Source organism: Carcharodon carcharias, chromosome 8 (genome assembly GCF_017639515.1).
Source record: "Carcharodon carcharias isolate sCarCar2 chromosome 8, sCarCar2.pri, whole genome shotgun sequence".
NCBI lineage: Eukaryota > Metazoa > Chordata > Chondrichthyes > Lamniformes > Lamnidae > Carcharodon > Carcharodon carcharias.
The window spans coordinates 35,197,887-35,213,819 of record NC_054474.1 but is presented as its reverse complement, the minus strand read 5'-3'; the positions used below and the strand labels follow the sequence as shown (position 1 = coordinate 35,213,819).

General features: G+C 43.4%; 1 protein-coding gene across 1 annotated transcript in view; it reads right to left on the bottom strand.

Annotated features, from left to right (window-relative positions):
- Positions 1 to 15,933, bottom strand: part of LOC121280791 — a 137,432-nt gene that overhangs the window by 25,805 nt on the left and 95,694 nt on the right. The window contains exons 13-16 of the mRNA XM_041193003.1: positions 13,708 to 13,754; positions 10,080 to 10,194; positions 9,869 to 9,973; positions 4,484 to 4,687 (exon numbers count right to left, since the gene is read on the bottom strand). Coding sequence (XP_041048937.1) covers positions 4,484 to 4,687; positions 9,869 to 9,973; positions 10,080 to 10,194; positions 13,708 to 13,754 — 471 coding nt within the window. The remainder of the gene's footprint in view (positions 1 to 4,483; positions 4,688 to 9,868; positions 9,974 to 10,079; positions 10,195 to 13,707; positions 13,755 to 15,933) is intronic.

The window sequence follows — 15,933 nt, the reverse complement described above, 5'->3', positions numbered from 1 at the left end:
CTGCCACAGATGCATCTGTCCATGACAGTATCGGTAGGAGTGACCACCGCACAGTCACTGTGGATATGAAATCCCGCCTTCACATTGAGGATACCCTCCAACATGTTGTGTGGCACTACCACCGTGCTAAATGGGATAAATTTTGAACAGATCTAGCAACTCAAGACTGGGTATCCATGAAGCGCTGTAGGCCATCAGCAGCAGCAAAATTGTACTCGAACACAATCTGTAACCCAACGTATCCCCCACTCCACCATTACCTTCAGGCCAGGGGATCAACTCTGGTTCAATGGAGAGTACAGGAAGGCATGCCAGGACCAGCACCAGATATACCTAAAAATGAGGTGTCAACCTAGTGAAGCTATAACACAGGACTACTTGTGTGCCAAACAACATAAGCAGCAAGTGATAGACAGAGCTAGGCGATCCCACAACCAACAGATCAGACCGAAGTTCTGCACTCCTACCACATCCATGCATGAATGGTGGTGCATAATTAAATAATTCACTGGAGGAGGAGGCTCCACAAATATCCCCATCCTCAATGATGGAGGAGCCCAGCACATCAATGCAAAAGATAAGGCTGAAGCATTCACAACAATCTTCAGCCAGAAGTGTGGAGTGGATGATACATCTTGACTTCCTCCGGAGGTCCCTAGCATCACAGATGCCAGTCTTTAGCCAATTTGCTTCAATCCACGTGATACCAAAAAATGGCTGAAGACACTGGATACCGCAAAGGCTGTGGGGCCTGATAATAGTCCGACAATAGTACTGAAGACTTGTGATCCAAAACATGCCGTACCCCTAGCCAAGCTGTTCCAGTACAGCTACAACACTGGCATCTACCCGGCTATGTGGAAGATTGCCCAGCTATATCCTGTACACAAAAAGCAGGGCAAATCCAACCCGTCCAATTACCACCCCATCAGTCTACTCTCCATCATCAGCAAAGTAATGGAAGGGGTCATCAACAGTGCTATCAAGCGGCACTTGCTTAGCAATAACCTGCTCACTGACACCCAGTTTGGGATCTGCCAGGGCCACTCATCTCCTGACCTCATTACAGCCTTGGTTCAAACATGGACAAAAGAGCTGAACTCCTGAGGTGAGCTGAGGTGACTGCCCTTGACATCAAGGGAGCATTTGACTGAGTGTGACATCAAGGAGCCCTAGCAAAACTGGAGTCAATAGGAATCAGGGGGAAAACTCTCCACTTGTTGGAATCATACATAGCACAAAGGAAGGTGATTGTGGTTGTTGGAGGTCAGTCATCTCAGCTCCAGGACGTCACTGCAGGAGTTCCTCAGGGTAGTGTCCTTGGCCCAACCACCTACAGCTGCTTCATTAATAACCTTTCTTCCATCATTAGGTCAGAAGTGGGGATGTTCGCTGATGATTGCACAATGTTCAGCACCATTCGTAACTCTTCAGATACTGAAGAAGTCCATGTCCAAATGCAGCAAGACCTGGACAGTATCCAGGCTTGGGTTGACAAGTCACAAGCAACATTCATGCTACATAAGTGTCAGGGAATGACCATCTCCAACAAGAGAGAATCCAACCATCGCCCCTTGATGTTCAATGGCATTACCATCACTGAATCCCCCACTATCAGCATCCTGGGGGCTGCCATTGACCAGAAACTGAACTGGACTAGTCATATAAATACTGTGGCTTCAACAGCAGGTCAGAGGCTAGGAATCATGTGATAAGTAACTCACCTCTTGACTCTCCAAAGCCTGTCCACCATCTACAAGGCACAAGTCAGGAATGTGATAGAATGCTCCCCACTTGCCTGGATGAGTGCAGCTCCCACAACATTTAAGAAGCTTGATACCATCCAGGACAAAGCAGTCTACTTGATTGGCACCACACCCACAAACATTCACCCCCTCCACCACTGACGCATAATGGCAGCCATGTGTACCATCTACAAGATGCACTGCAGGAATTCATCAAGGCACCTTTAAGAGCACCTTCCAAACCCACAACCATTACCATCTAGAAGGACAAGGGCTGCAGATAGATGGGAACACCACCACCTGGAATTTCCCCTCCAATCACTCGCCATCCTGACTTGGAAATATATCGTTGTTCCTTCACTGTCGCAAAATCCTGGAACTCCCTCCATAACAGCACTGTGGGTGTACCTACACCACATGAATTGCAGTGGTTCAAGAAGGCAGCTCAGCACCACCTTCTCAAGGGCAATTAGGGGTGGGCAATAAATTTTGGCCCAGCCAGTGAAGACTTTTCCCATGAATGAATTAAAAAAAAGTTGTTGTTTTCTACATTATGTTATGAAAATAAATTGAAGTGGTGTGGGAGATGTTGTTCTGCTGGTTCATTTATTGCTTGTAAAATAAATGAGCCCAATCATTTATAATTAATCTCACTTAACTGAAATGTTCATTGAATTGCCTATTGAAACATTGGAAGTATGCACGGTGACCCGAGCAGGGGAAAAGGAGGGTGTGGATTATGATATCAATTCCTACAACAAGGGATTTCATTGTTTTGATCCCAACACCCATTATAATGGGACTAGTTATTAAGCAGTAAAGTAAACTCCTGAATTATTTATTTACCTTTTCTATTGTGGTAGCACTAACAGATATCAAAAGTATAGTTGAAAACATAACTCTCTACTGAATAATGAAACAGTGTTGTCTGCAACTGAACTGCTTCAACACAAGGCAGCAGCAGTTTCACACCTGTTGTCAAACTCAACTTATCGAATAATAAAGATATAGTGAAGGGAATCTCCAGTGACAGATTTGATTGAAATTACTAAATAGCTGCAGTACAAAAGAGTTAGCACATTTTAGAGCATTTTTGCATCAGTGCATCAATTAACAGGACATTGGAGACTCAGAAAATGAGGGAGCAACAAAGCATATGGCAATCCAAAAAACTTAGGGCTAATAGTTTCAAAAACAAGTGTATCAAAAGCACGGCGCTGACATTAAAGGTTAGATCATGTTTCTACAGACTAGTCTCCAGGACATTCTTCAAATTACCAGTTTTATGCAAATTTTGTCAAAAATGTCAAAAACACGAATGTTGAATTCCAACACCCATTGATAGTACTGCAAGCTATTGATCACAAACTAAAAGTAGAGATTAGCATAAAAATATTGGTACATAATCCCAGGTTTTTGGCAAACGAACATACATACATGATGCTTATGCACATTGTATTATGCCTTTGCACTAACTGTTTGTTATTGATGTCCCGTCTTCACAATTTTTGTTTGGAGGGAAGGGTTTCTACTCCCCACTGAAGGATGTACACCTCATTTATTTCCCTTGATGTTCTAATATTTCCATGGGTGGCTGAGATGGCCTTCTTCCAGATTTTTATGCAAGATATTTTGGGCAGCTGGCAGGCAGGTAGCAGACAATAGTAATTTAGAAATGATGCTCTCAACTAATTTGTTAACCCAGCCCACAAGGAAACACCATGGGCAGGATTTTCCTCTCGGCGATTTGGGGGTGGGGCCCACTTGCCGAGGGGAAAATGATGCGGGATGATGTCGGGAGGAGTCCCCGATGTCATCCCGGGCCATTTAACTTTTTAGGAAGGCGGGCAGACAACGAAATCAGCTGTCCGCCCACCGACCTGTCCATGGCCAGCTGATGCCATTGAGAGGCTAGATAAGATAATTAAATACCTGCCCGTCCAGCCTTAAGGCTGGCGGGCTGGCCAGGAGCCCCAGTGGGCTGCAGATTATTCATGAAACTTCATCCACTGGCGGGATGAAGTTTCATGTCCGTTTTTAAAAATGTAATAAATTTTAAGTGTTTATTATTAACATGTCCCATCTCATGTGACATTGTCACACGAGGAGGGACATGTTAATAATTTTAATATTTTTCTATTTTTAGACTTTACTTACCTGCCACTAATCTCCCTGAGACAGGACTTTGCCTCAGGGAGCAGTGCACTCTTTCACACGCATGGGCGAAAGAGCACACTTGGACAAATGGGGAATTCCTCACCCTCGCACAGGAAGCACATAGCGCTTCCCGTCGGGCAGCCCGCTGGGCGGACCCTAATTGGCCCGCCCACTCAAAATGGCAGCGGGCCCCATTTCGGTGGCGGGGGACAGCTGCCCACCCGCCGCTGAGCCAGTGGAGCCCACCCGCCATCCGAGGGCAAAATTCTGTCCCATGTGTTTCATTTAAAGGTCTGATATGACTCAGATCTTAAGTTAATTGGTCGAGGGGATGGGGTGGGAGTATTGAATCTTCTTCTCCCCATCCCCCACTACCCTTCACAGTGCTGCCTACGATCCAATACTCAGTGCTACTCATGTTGCCTCGGCCTTGTCTGAACTCTTAATCTTCCTTCCTCTGTGGTGTATTGGTACATCAACACTGGAAGGTAATAAAGTTCCTTTTGCCCGAATTACACTCTATCTTTTATTTCAATTAATATCCCAGACATTAAGTAAAATCATCCCCTGTGCCATCTTACCTGCTGAAAAGGCCTCTGGGAAGCCATTTTTACTTTCAAATCACTCCCAGATGTTGGAAGATCTCGGTGGAAGACAGACTCATCTGCTGGCTTTCCAATGACTTCAACATATGTGACAGGAAATATCCCTTTCCGATTAGTCCCAGGGTATTTTCCTTCATACCAGTTCTCATCTATCCTCCGGAGCAGAACTACAGTCTGATTCTGAAATAAATCATCATTATTTAAAGCTACAGTACAATACATGGACCTTTATAAACAGATTTCAATAGCTTGATACATGATAGTTATAGCTAATGCAGTTCTCTTTTTTCTCCCCCTTCCCCTTTCAGCTTCTTGGAAGTGCCCACAGGCAATTCAATCCGTTATTTATCTTGGGATTTATTGGCTTCTTACTCTCGAAGAGATCCTGCTGGGGGTAATGGTCTTTTGTTCAAAAGTATTTATTTACATGCTAAGTATTTACAAATATTAAGATCAAGACATAGCTGCATCTATTGTCTGAGATGTTTCACACTCATCTCATCTTTCAGTGACATAGCTACTTAAGCACATGCTCAGTAACTATCATTAGAGTTAACCCTCTACTCTACATCTCCTCCCAAGTCTTTATCCCTGTCTTATTTTACACACATTCTCCTACACCTCTCCTTCACAGTCTTACATCAGTGGCGTCAATCTCCAACTGTGTTCTCGTTTCTCTTTGAGGAAGTTTAGGACGTATGCTCTCCAGACCCCGCTTCTTGGAAGACACTGACCTCCTCAGACAGAGATTTCTGCTTCTGGTCCACAGTATAAAGGCGATGAACAAAGATTTTCCTTTTCTTCTATTTTTCCTTTCCCTTCTTGGTATTTTAGGGAAAGGTTGGGCTGTTGGCTGGCTTGCTTGAAAGAATGAAGCTCATTCAGCTCCTTTGAAGATTTGTACAGCTGTAGAAGGTCTACAAACTTGTACTGCAGCAACAAATTATATAATGCCTCATCCATGAACAAATCAGTTGGACGAAGTGAAGGACAGAGAACATTCCAAAGAAAAAATGATGATTGTCCTGCGAGAAGTGTAGAAATGTTTTTTTCCTGTAGGTAGTAGTTCAGCTTGCACAGTCTCTTCAGCTGACTTTCCTCCTCAGTGGGCCTGAACACCTCTGGAACTTCATCAGAACGCATGCTGTCTTCAAAGATTAAAGCAGGATTCAGGATCTCCTTCTGTGACAAATCATTGATATCGGTGGCATCTTGGTTATCATCCTCTTCCACTCATTCCCAAAAGAGCAAACTAGGATGGCATCTTGCTTACAACAGAAATCTAGAATGTCACCTTGTGTATAATAAAGTGCTAACTTGATTTTTGTTCAAAACCTGAGGTGCTGCACTTCTAGGTAAAACGTCTTTACCAATTTTGCCATTGCTAAGCCTGTCTGGGGCCCTCTATATTTTGAAAGGATTCTGGTAGGAGCAAAGTCATAGCCATTTCTCACCCTGGTTTGTGGTTGTCTTTTCCTGCATTACTTGTCTTACCAATCTCTGGGCTGCCCATGTTAGTTAGTCGCCTCCGGTGTGATTGTTTGGTTGGCCTTGAAGTCCTTCACCCACTGCCCCACACTGTTGCTCGGTTTCACTTAAGGCTTTTCCCGCCTATCCTGTAACAATTTTCCTGTACAGCACATGCTTTAAAATGTTGCACGCATTCCATGGGCACAATTTTCAACTGCTGGCTGCCTGTGCCACGCCCACCACCTGAAAAATAAGCAGCTAGCCACTGAAAATCAAGGTGGATGCCTTGGCTCCCCCATTGACTCCCAAGGCCCACCTGAAACACGCTTCATCCACATGAAAGAGCAGGAAAGCTGCTTAAACATGAAAATCGGTACCCCACGCTGAAAGTAGGATCACTTTGCAAATCTCGGGTACAGTTGTACCAGGCACTGAGTAACATAACTGGATGTCCTTACAGTGAATGTCGAGGCCACTCAAAAATTGCCCCAGAAAGCTTGTTTTGGTGCAGGCAGGGGGAGCATGAGTCAGCCTTGCAAAAATTCTCTGACTTAGTGTTCACTGGTTCCAAAGAAGAGTCATATTTGGCTTGAAACGTTAACTTTGTTTCTCTCCAAAGGCGTTGCCAGACCTGCTGAGTTTTTCTAGCACTTTCTGTTTCTTTTTCAGATGTCCAGCATTCATAATACTTTGTTTCTAGTTTGAAACCGTTACTCTGGTAGAGTGTAGATAGCAGCAGATACTGTAAAGTTCACTGGTAATCTCTGCAGCAGAATTTGAAGCAGGCAGGATCAGCTGAAAAAAACAATAAGAACTAATATTCCAAAGGAATATCCTTGAATGGCTAAATTCTAGAAAAAATTATAATGGATAAATGCTAATGGCGAAAGGTTTGAGAGATTTAAAGCCCCTGACTTTGAACTTACCTTTGATCAAATCTGAAAGCTTTGCCACTTCCTTTTATACAATCACAGAGGTAGTAAACTGCCAAAACCAATGCCCCAACTGTCTAGGGAGCTGCACTTCTAGCTGAGTATATATATATATATACGTGACTCGAATATCACAAAATTTAATTGTTAAAAAATTGACATCTGGCAGCATTATGAAACAGCTCTGAAATGTGACATATTACAAAGGTAAATTAAAAGGGAAAAGGTCACATATATGCCAGATAAAGATGGCAGTCTTCTTTCCCTAAGAGAATGTTTGTTATGACAATCCAACATTTTCATGGTAATTTTTCACTGATTCCAGATTTTAAAAATTGAACTCAAATTCTTAAACTCCCATGGTGTGATTTGAAATCACATTAATCCAGTAACATTGCAACGAAAATATCAAACTTTAAGGCCTGAATTATCACCGAGCCAGAAGAGCTCTGTGCCTTATCCAAAATAGCGCCAGAGCCCCGAATCTGGATGTCCCACCACTCAATGTGCCACCCACCACTTTTGCTGGGGTGAGGGGGGATGGGTGGGGCATATCTTGCTCATCTGCAGTTCACGGAAACAGCTGTATATTTAAAAGTGCAACTGCCTTCATTTAGAAGCAATTATGGTGACCCAGGTTTCAGAAACAAGACTTGTGGGCTTTAGACATTTGAGGAAAAGTTATAAACATGCCAGAGTTCTTTGGAGAGGTCAAGTACCCTTTGGGATTGTTAGGAGCAGACATGTGCATAAAAAGTGGATAAGGTCTGTGGAATTCTGAAGCTGTCAAGTCATTTAAATAACCTGTTCTTTAAATTTTGGGGGAAAAAAACAGCCTGCAGTCAAAAAAATATTGTTTGTAACTTCACTAGCTGTTTGTTGACATAAGCCTGAGTATTATCATTATAGGGTTACTGCTGCTTGACAGCTTCCACAGCCTATCGTTATCACAATGGGGGAGGACCTGTAAATTCACAGTTTGATTGACAGTCCCAAGTGTTTATAAAGAGATTAGTTGTCTTTAATATGGGGCGATGAATACAAATGTTTGTTTTATATAGGATTAAGTACTTGAAGGGATTTAAATGCACTGGATGGGTTTTTGTCAACAAGAGTTTTTTTTTAAGAAGTGACCATTGTAATAGATACTAAGAACTTTTATTTTATTTCATCTCAGTATTACTTCTGAGTTCTGCCCACAGTACGTACTGGCTGAGTTAGCATGGAGGGTGTAAGGGCAAAAAGTGATGGGTGGGGACATGAGTTAACATGAGTTAGCACTATGCTGGCATAAGGATTACAAGGGGCCATGGCGATGAGTGGAGGGGGTCATGTGTTGGCATAAGTTGGCATTAAGTTGGCATTGAGGCTATAAAGTGTCATGGAGGTAGGTAGAGGTTCATAGGTTATCATAGGATCTATAAAGGGCCTTGCTGGTTAGAGGAACATAGGTTGGCATAGGAGGCTATAAAGGGCCATGGTGAGGTGGGTAGAGGGGCATAAGTTGGCATAGAGGATATAAGGGGCCATGGGGGCTGGGGCATGAGGCATTCAAGTGCCAGGCAATTACCATCTCCAACAAGAGAGAAACTAACCATCTCCCCTTTTACATTCAATGGCATTACCATCACTGAAACCCCCACTATCAACATCCTGGGCATTACCATTGACCAGAAACTGAACTGGAACAGTTATATAAATACTATGGTCACAAGAGCAGGTCAGAGGCAGGGAATTCTGCAGAGAGTAACACACGACCTGACTCCCCAAAGTCCATCCACCATCCACAAGGCACAAGTCAGGAGTATGATGGAATACTCTCCATTTGCATGGATGAGTGCAGCTCTCCAACAACACTCAAGGAACTCAACACCATTCAGGACAAAGCAACACACTTGACTGCCATCCCATCCACCTCCTTCAACATTCTCCCCCTCTACCACCGACATACAGTGGTAACAGTGTGTACCATCAACAAGATTCACCACAGCAGCTCATCAAATCTGCTTCCACAGCACCTTCAGAACCCGCCACCCCTGCCACCCAAAAGGACAAGAGCAGCAGATCCATGGGAACACCACCACCTGCAAATTCCTCTCCAAGTGACACACCATTCTGACTTGGAATTATATCGCTGTTCCTTCACTGTCACAGGGTCTAAATTCTGGAACTTCTTTCCTAATAGCACTGTGAGTATTCCTACAGCACATGGACTGCAGTAGTTCAAGAAGGCAGTTCACAAACAGCACTTTCTCAAGGGCAATTAGGGATGCGCCATAAACTCTGGCCCAGCCAGTGATGCTCATATCCCATGAAGGTTTAAAAAAAGGTAGTGTTCATTGACATGGATGGGGCATTGGGGAATGTATGGGGGTGAGGCAATGTGTGGGGTGAGGGCTGTTTTTGGTTTTAATCCTTTTATTACAACCAGGACAAAGTCCCAGAGCACCAAGATGAGCCTTTAAAACAGCCTGCCTCGGCACCTAGCAGCCGCTTTGACAGCCTCCGCATTGTTTCTGGGGTCAGCCAGTCCAACTTCAGCTAGCACCTGTCCCCCTCTGCCCGAGAACGAAAATCTGGCAGTTCAGGGCAGCTTCTCTTGAGTTGGGTGTGCGGAGTGGAGAAATTTCCCAACTCTGCCACATGCGACTCGGGAGAGAAAATTCAGGCCTAAGTCGCAGTCCTCTCCTCTTCCAACTCTTAAGGTTTTTATGGATGGATGAGCTAAGATTTTCTGAATAGCTTCTCTGATCTGTATTGTTTTTGTGAAAAAAGGGACAATTAACTTGGCTTTCCAAGTCTTTGCCATATTTTTCTTCAATGAGGGCATCCCCAGGTGGTATTCTTTGATTTTCCCTTCCAAGTTTTATGTCTTTATACGTAACAGGCTGTGTTCCATAAAACTGTATAAATTTATCAAGACCTTTGGTTAAGGCTAGATCAACATGGGGCAGTTTACCTTATCCAGCGGCAGTTCTATGTTGGTCAATGCAGTGAATCTGAATTTAGCAATCGCAACTTCTTCAAGCACTTCTCGTTTGCATGTCTGTAATTCAGAAACAGGCTGACAAAAAAAAAAACGCTGTAATTAGGAATAATCTAATACAGATTAAGGCCTGCAATTGAACTTTATTTTTAAAATGAAATGAATGGATTAAATTTTCTCCAACCTCCACATAGCAAATTGGGATTAAGCCACTCTTTCCATTGCATTTGCCTTCATACCAGTTGTGATCCCTCTGTCTGTGAATAAAGACGATGTCTCCCTTTGTGACAGGCAATTCTCTGTAGAAACATTATCAAGTTTCATGCAGTCGTGCAACTGAACTTTGAACATTATCATGTTACCACATCAAAAGAAATCATCACTTAGAGATGGACTCTCTTAGATGTGTTCGCCAACAATTAAAGACTCAAACTGTTTTAATGGATCTTCTCTGATGTAAAAGGCTGGTGTGCTATTTTGGAATGTTACAAAGAAAAAACATATTTTTCATGAAAATCTGCAGATGCATAAAGTGGGTGGCCAAAACCTTGTTTTATAGGTAATTTTGTGTTGTACTCTTGCCCAGTACTAACAGAGCCTAAAATGCCCACAGTTATTTCATATCAGGCCCCTGGAGTCACCTCACAGGATCAAGTTATTTTCATTTCATGAGTCCAGGGCAGATATGAACAAAGGCCATAGAATTGAAAAACCAATAAATGAATTATGTTCTCAACTAAATACCAGTCCTTTTATGGAGTTGAAAATAGTTAGTAAATGAAGTATTCAGTTCTTTCTCTCTAGTTTTTGCTGCATCTTCAGGATCAATCAGTGGCAAAGCAAATATTTAAGTTTTAGTAAAGTGAGGATTCACAGAATTCCATATCTCTCCAACTTTATTCAAATCAATTAAAATATTAGCTGGGTTATAGCTGTGCAGATCCAATATATTTTATAACCAAATACTTTATGTACCATATGATGGATAATTATCAGCTACCATGTTTAATATTTTGTCTATGACAACCCTTCCATGCTCCATCCCCATTGATGGAATAGGCAAGAGTTGGAACATTGAACACAAAAGTCTCATTTCTAAGGATAAAAGTCTAGGATTCTAAGTAGGGCAGCCATAGTTTCTTTGGATGGAATTTTACACTCCCTCCCCCACAAACCTTGCAAGTGGGCTGGCAGGTGGGGGGGTGGGGGGGGGGGCACGTAAACTGAGGTGGGATGGTAGGGTACCGTGTCCATTATGGTCCTCCCTCCACTGCTATTTTACCAGTGAGAGTAGGCAGCCCTTAGGATAATTAAAGCCCTTATGTGACCAATTAATGGCTGCTTAAGAGTATCTTCCCACTGCTGCTGATACTTTACCAGTGAGGAGCTTGGCCTAAATAGCCAAGTGGTTATGATACTGGGTTTGTAACCCCAAGATCAAGAGTTCAAATCTCACAATGGCAAACTATGAAACAATGTAACTTCATCTGAAACAGATGGAAACGTGTTTGTACTCGAAAGAGTTACTTTACCAGTGATGGTGGGCATTCTGCCACTGGGATAGGCTGCCCAGTAAAACCAGATGGCCTGCCTGCAGGCTCGGTTCTGGGGGGGTTTCTTCTGATTGGGCACCCTGTGGCCTATGGAAGGGCCGACCCCCCCTGAAGAACACTCCTGTGCCCTGACCATTGTGAAGGCCTGCCTGGTGGACTCCAGTGAGCCCCAACCTCTATTCCTATACTCTGCGCCTCCTCAATGGTTGCTAGTCCAGGGCCTGTTGCAGTGGCCATTGCTCCCGGTGGTGCTGTTGGGACTGGAGAGCTATCGGCCCTCTGATTGGACAGCAGATTGGCCAGCAGCTTTTGGCAGGGGGGTGCGGAAAGAGGGGGCAATCCTGCCTCAGGGTATTCAGAAGCCATGCCTTCAGGCAACTAATTGCCCGGACAATGCAAAATTGGGCTGTGGCGTCCCGGGCTGGCAGAGACGGGCTTGCCTTGAATTTCCAGCCAGTGGGTGGGGTCTCTGTCTCCACATAAAATTCTGGCCTTTGACTCCACTCTTTCCTTTCTCATTTTTAGTTACTGCTTTGTTCCAGCCATGTGAACACGGGCAAAACTGAAGAAGGGCATGCAACATTTCACATTAGTCTGCATTCTGTTTTCTCCTAAATGGATATAACCTTCCATCATGGCTAAGGGAATGCAGGGTGGAATCTCTGGTTGCTAATTTGTGATGGTCGCACTTGCATTATTAGGGCTGAATTTTTCACAGGTTTATGAGATTCCCACCGCTGGTGTAAAGGTCTCCCTGCCTGTGCTTGGCCATCTCACCCCGCCAGTCATTTTACAGCTGCCTGGCCACTAATTGGCTTGAGGTGGGACTTCCACCCTTCTTCAATAGGAAGTCAAACCTCTGACAACTGCTGGCCAATTAAAGTGCCCCATCAGTGCCGCTGGGAGTGGCAATCCTGAAGAAGAGATGCCATAGACTGGGCACTTTTAGGAAAGTCCAGAGTCTTGCTTGGCCCAGGCTGGCAGGCATGGGGGTGGGGGGTTGTGGGGCCAGGATTGCCAAGATAGGGGTGGAGGGGGAAACGTCACGAGGGAACCTTGGGGCAGCATCCGATGGGCACAGTGTTCCCAACCAGCAGACATTCCCTCAACCTGGCCACGATGTCGCTAGGTGAAACCTGGCAGCCTGGACACTTGGTTCTGTCCTCCTGCGCCATGGGTAAAGTCTCTGTGGCAGTGGGAGATCCCATAAGTGGCCATGCATCGGTCACTTAAGGGCCTCAGTTGTCCCACAGGCAGGCAAGCTGTCCAGCGCCTCCTCCACTGCTAGTAAAATACCCACGGGGCGGACAAGTGATGTGCAGGCCTGCTGTAATTATATGGTCCCATCCTCTATGTCCATCTGCTATCCCAACCCAGGGGGGCATAAATTTAGCCCTTAGTTACTAACAAATGCATCCAGTCAGCTTTATCGTCAACTTAAATCTTTATTTTCCAATTTCTTCTTCAGTTTCAATTTCCAGGGTTTGGTGATGTTCTAATCATTACCAATGAATTTTCAAAACTCTAAATTTGTGCCTGAATGAATTTCTGAACTGTTTTTACTTCTCATATAGTTGGTCCTCTTTCAATTCTTCTTACTTTACCCTAATCTCCTAAAGGTGATGACGCATTCCTAGCTTTTGTATCAGCCTGGACACTGAGTTTAAGTGGCTGGTTTATCTACTGAGTAACGGTGATTCAAGTCTGCCTCAGCTTTCAACAAGAGAACACACTTGATGAGCAATAAGTGGGGAGTTGACAGTGTTACCACATCCCAAGAACAAAATTGCAAAAAAAACAGTAGGAGGGCAAAATAAGTTTTTTTTATGGAGCAGGAGGTATTAAGCAACTTTGTATGCTGAATCCATTATTTGTTCGAATTGCAAAATAATTTTAGTTAAATTAGAGACTTATTTCAGCAGGAGTGATGAATATTGGCAGTCAGGGTAGTAATTAACAAGGTCAGAACTATTCTGTATAAAATATTTCTATTTTTAGATTATAGATCCTTGGAAATACAAATTCCAATACCAATTACAATTACCGTATTAGTTTGAATTCCTGTTAGCGAAGAGCTGACAAAAGAAATGGTGAAGATATGTGGCTTAAAATGTTCTTTGATACAATGCCATATACTTGTACAAAGCCTTGTTGAATGTTTAATGGCAGGGAAGTTGCACTCCACAACTATGATTAATCAATTACTTGGAAATAATAAATTAGAAATCCTTTGAAAAAAGCAGATTAATTGAAACTCACTTTGACGTTTGACCATGGAAGTCATATTTCACTCTTACAGTCAATTCCTGAAAAAATAAAATTCAAAGATAAGGGATAAACTCTTTCATGTTGAAATTGTCTGATTAACTGGCCTAGATTTTAGTCTGAGGTGGTGACATGTGTCCACTTGCCTGAACCAAGGTGTGATGGTTAGTCATCACAGGTAGATCATCTAAACAAAGACATTATTGTCAGAATGCCTGTTTCACTGACAGAGGCCCTCATAAGTCTTAGGATATGGGATTGGGGTGGGCTATGGGGTGAGGTAAGGAGTCAGAGGAACACTCCTGCCATTCCTAGCTTGAATGGGTAGATTTGTACTTACCTGCTGTTGATGGTTGTTGGGGCAGAGCTGGGTTGCCCTGCTTATCTTCAGCTAATTTCTTAAAGGGGCCCTTCATTTTGTAGTAGGCCTCTAAATTACATATTTTAGGGGCCCAACATTTTCTTGGGAAATCTAAAAAAAATGTCAAATGGGACCAATGCCTGCAGATTTACTGAAGACTGTGCCACTGCTAAATTGGTATGCTTTATCCCCATTTTACCCCTGACAAATAGGTACAAAAATACTATTTTCTATTGAGTTGATTAGGATTATATTCACTGGAGTTCAGGAGAATGAGGGGGGATCTCATAAAAACTTATAAAATTCTAACAGGACTAGACAGGGTAGATGTAGGAAGGATGTTCCCAATGGTGGGGGAGTCCAGAACCAGGGTCACAGTCTGAGGATATGGGGTAGGCCATTTAGGACTGAGATGAGGAGAAATTTCTTCACCCAGAGAATGGTGAGCCTGTGGAATTCGTTACCACAGGAAGTAGTTGAAACCAAAACATTGTATGTCTTCAAGAAGGAGTTAGATATAGCTCTTGAGGTGAAAGGGATCAAAGGGTATGGGGAGAAAGCGGGAGCAGGCTATTGAGTTGGATGATCAGCAATGATCATAATGAATGGCAGAGCAGGCTCGAAGGACCTAAAGGCCTACTCCTGCTCCTAGTTTCTATGTTTCTACCCTGCTTTGCTTTTGTTTCTGGTCATTCAGAGCTGTATGAAATTTCATAAGAATACAAAGTATATTCTGGGCAATTTTAATGCTGAGTATTATTTCATCTTTTGTATAATTATTTTTCTTTTTTAATTATGGCCAGAAGGTGCAATAACTAACATCTGATTTATACTATATAGTCATGAATGCCACTGCAACTAAATCATGCTTGATTTGTTCATTCTTAAGCTTGCATTGAAATAGTTCACTGATACCTCCACTTCAAGAACATGGTGAAATAGTTTTCAGAGTTGATGCTTTCCATAGATATTAAGAATTTATTCTACTGCAGGATATGTCTGGGCAAACAGGAAGCGAGTGTGTTACCAAACAGGAGTCTAACCTTGGGTTCATGGGGCATTGTGAACTACACAAGAGATTTCAAATTCTGAGGCTGAAATACTGGCCCAGCTTTTAAAGGGGAGGATGTACAGTACCTGCGAGTCCTGAAATGGGTGGTGCACCCAGGGAGTCCAGCAATCTTGTAGCTTGTCCAATCTAAACATACAGGCCTCATTTAAATAAATTTCCCCAGACTCCCACTGGAATGTGGTTAAATCCACTACCTGGCCAGGGGGTAGGGACAGGAAATTGTTAGCAGGAGGTAAAAGCTGGAGACCCATCGGAATTGTATCTGACTATCAGTTCATGGGGGTCGGGGCAACCCAGGCTCAAGAAGACCCAAGCTTCAACAACAGCAAACTGTATTTAATGCCTTTCACATAGTAAAATGTCCCTAGATATTTTGGAGGAGCGTTTTCAAACAATGTTTAACCCCGAGCTACATAAGGAGGTATTGGGGCAGATGACCAAAGTCTTTGTCAAAGATATAGGTTTTAAGGAGCTAGAGGGGCAGATAGATTTAGGGAGGGAATTCCAGAGTTAGAAGCTAGGAAGCTGATGGTACAGCTGACAATAGTTCAGTGATTAAAATTAAGGATGTGCAAGAGACATTGGAAGAGTGCAGGGATCTTGAGGGCCCAGGGGAGTAAAAGAGATAAAGAAGTACAAGGCCATGGAGAGATCTGAAAACAAGTAGGAGAATTTTAAAATTGAGGTGCTGCTGAAACAGGAGGCAATGTAGATCAGTAAGCACAGGGTTAAAGGGTGAATGGGACTTGGTGTGAGCTAGGATGTGGGCAGCAGAGTTTTGCTCCAA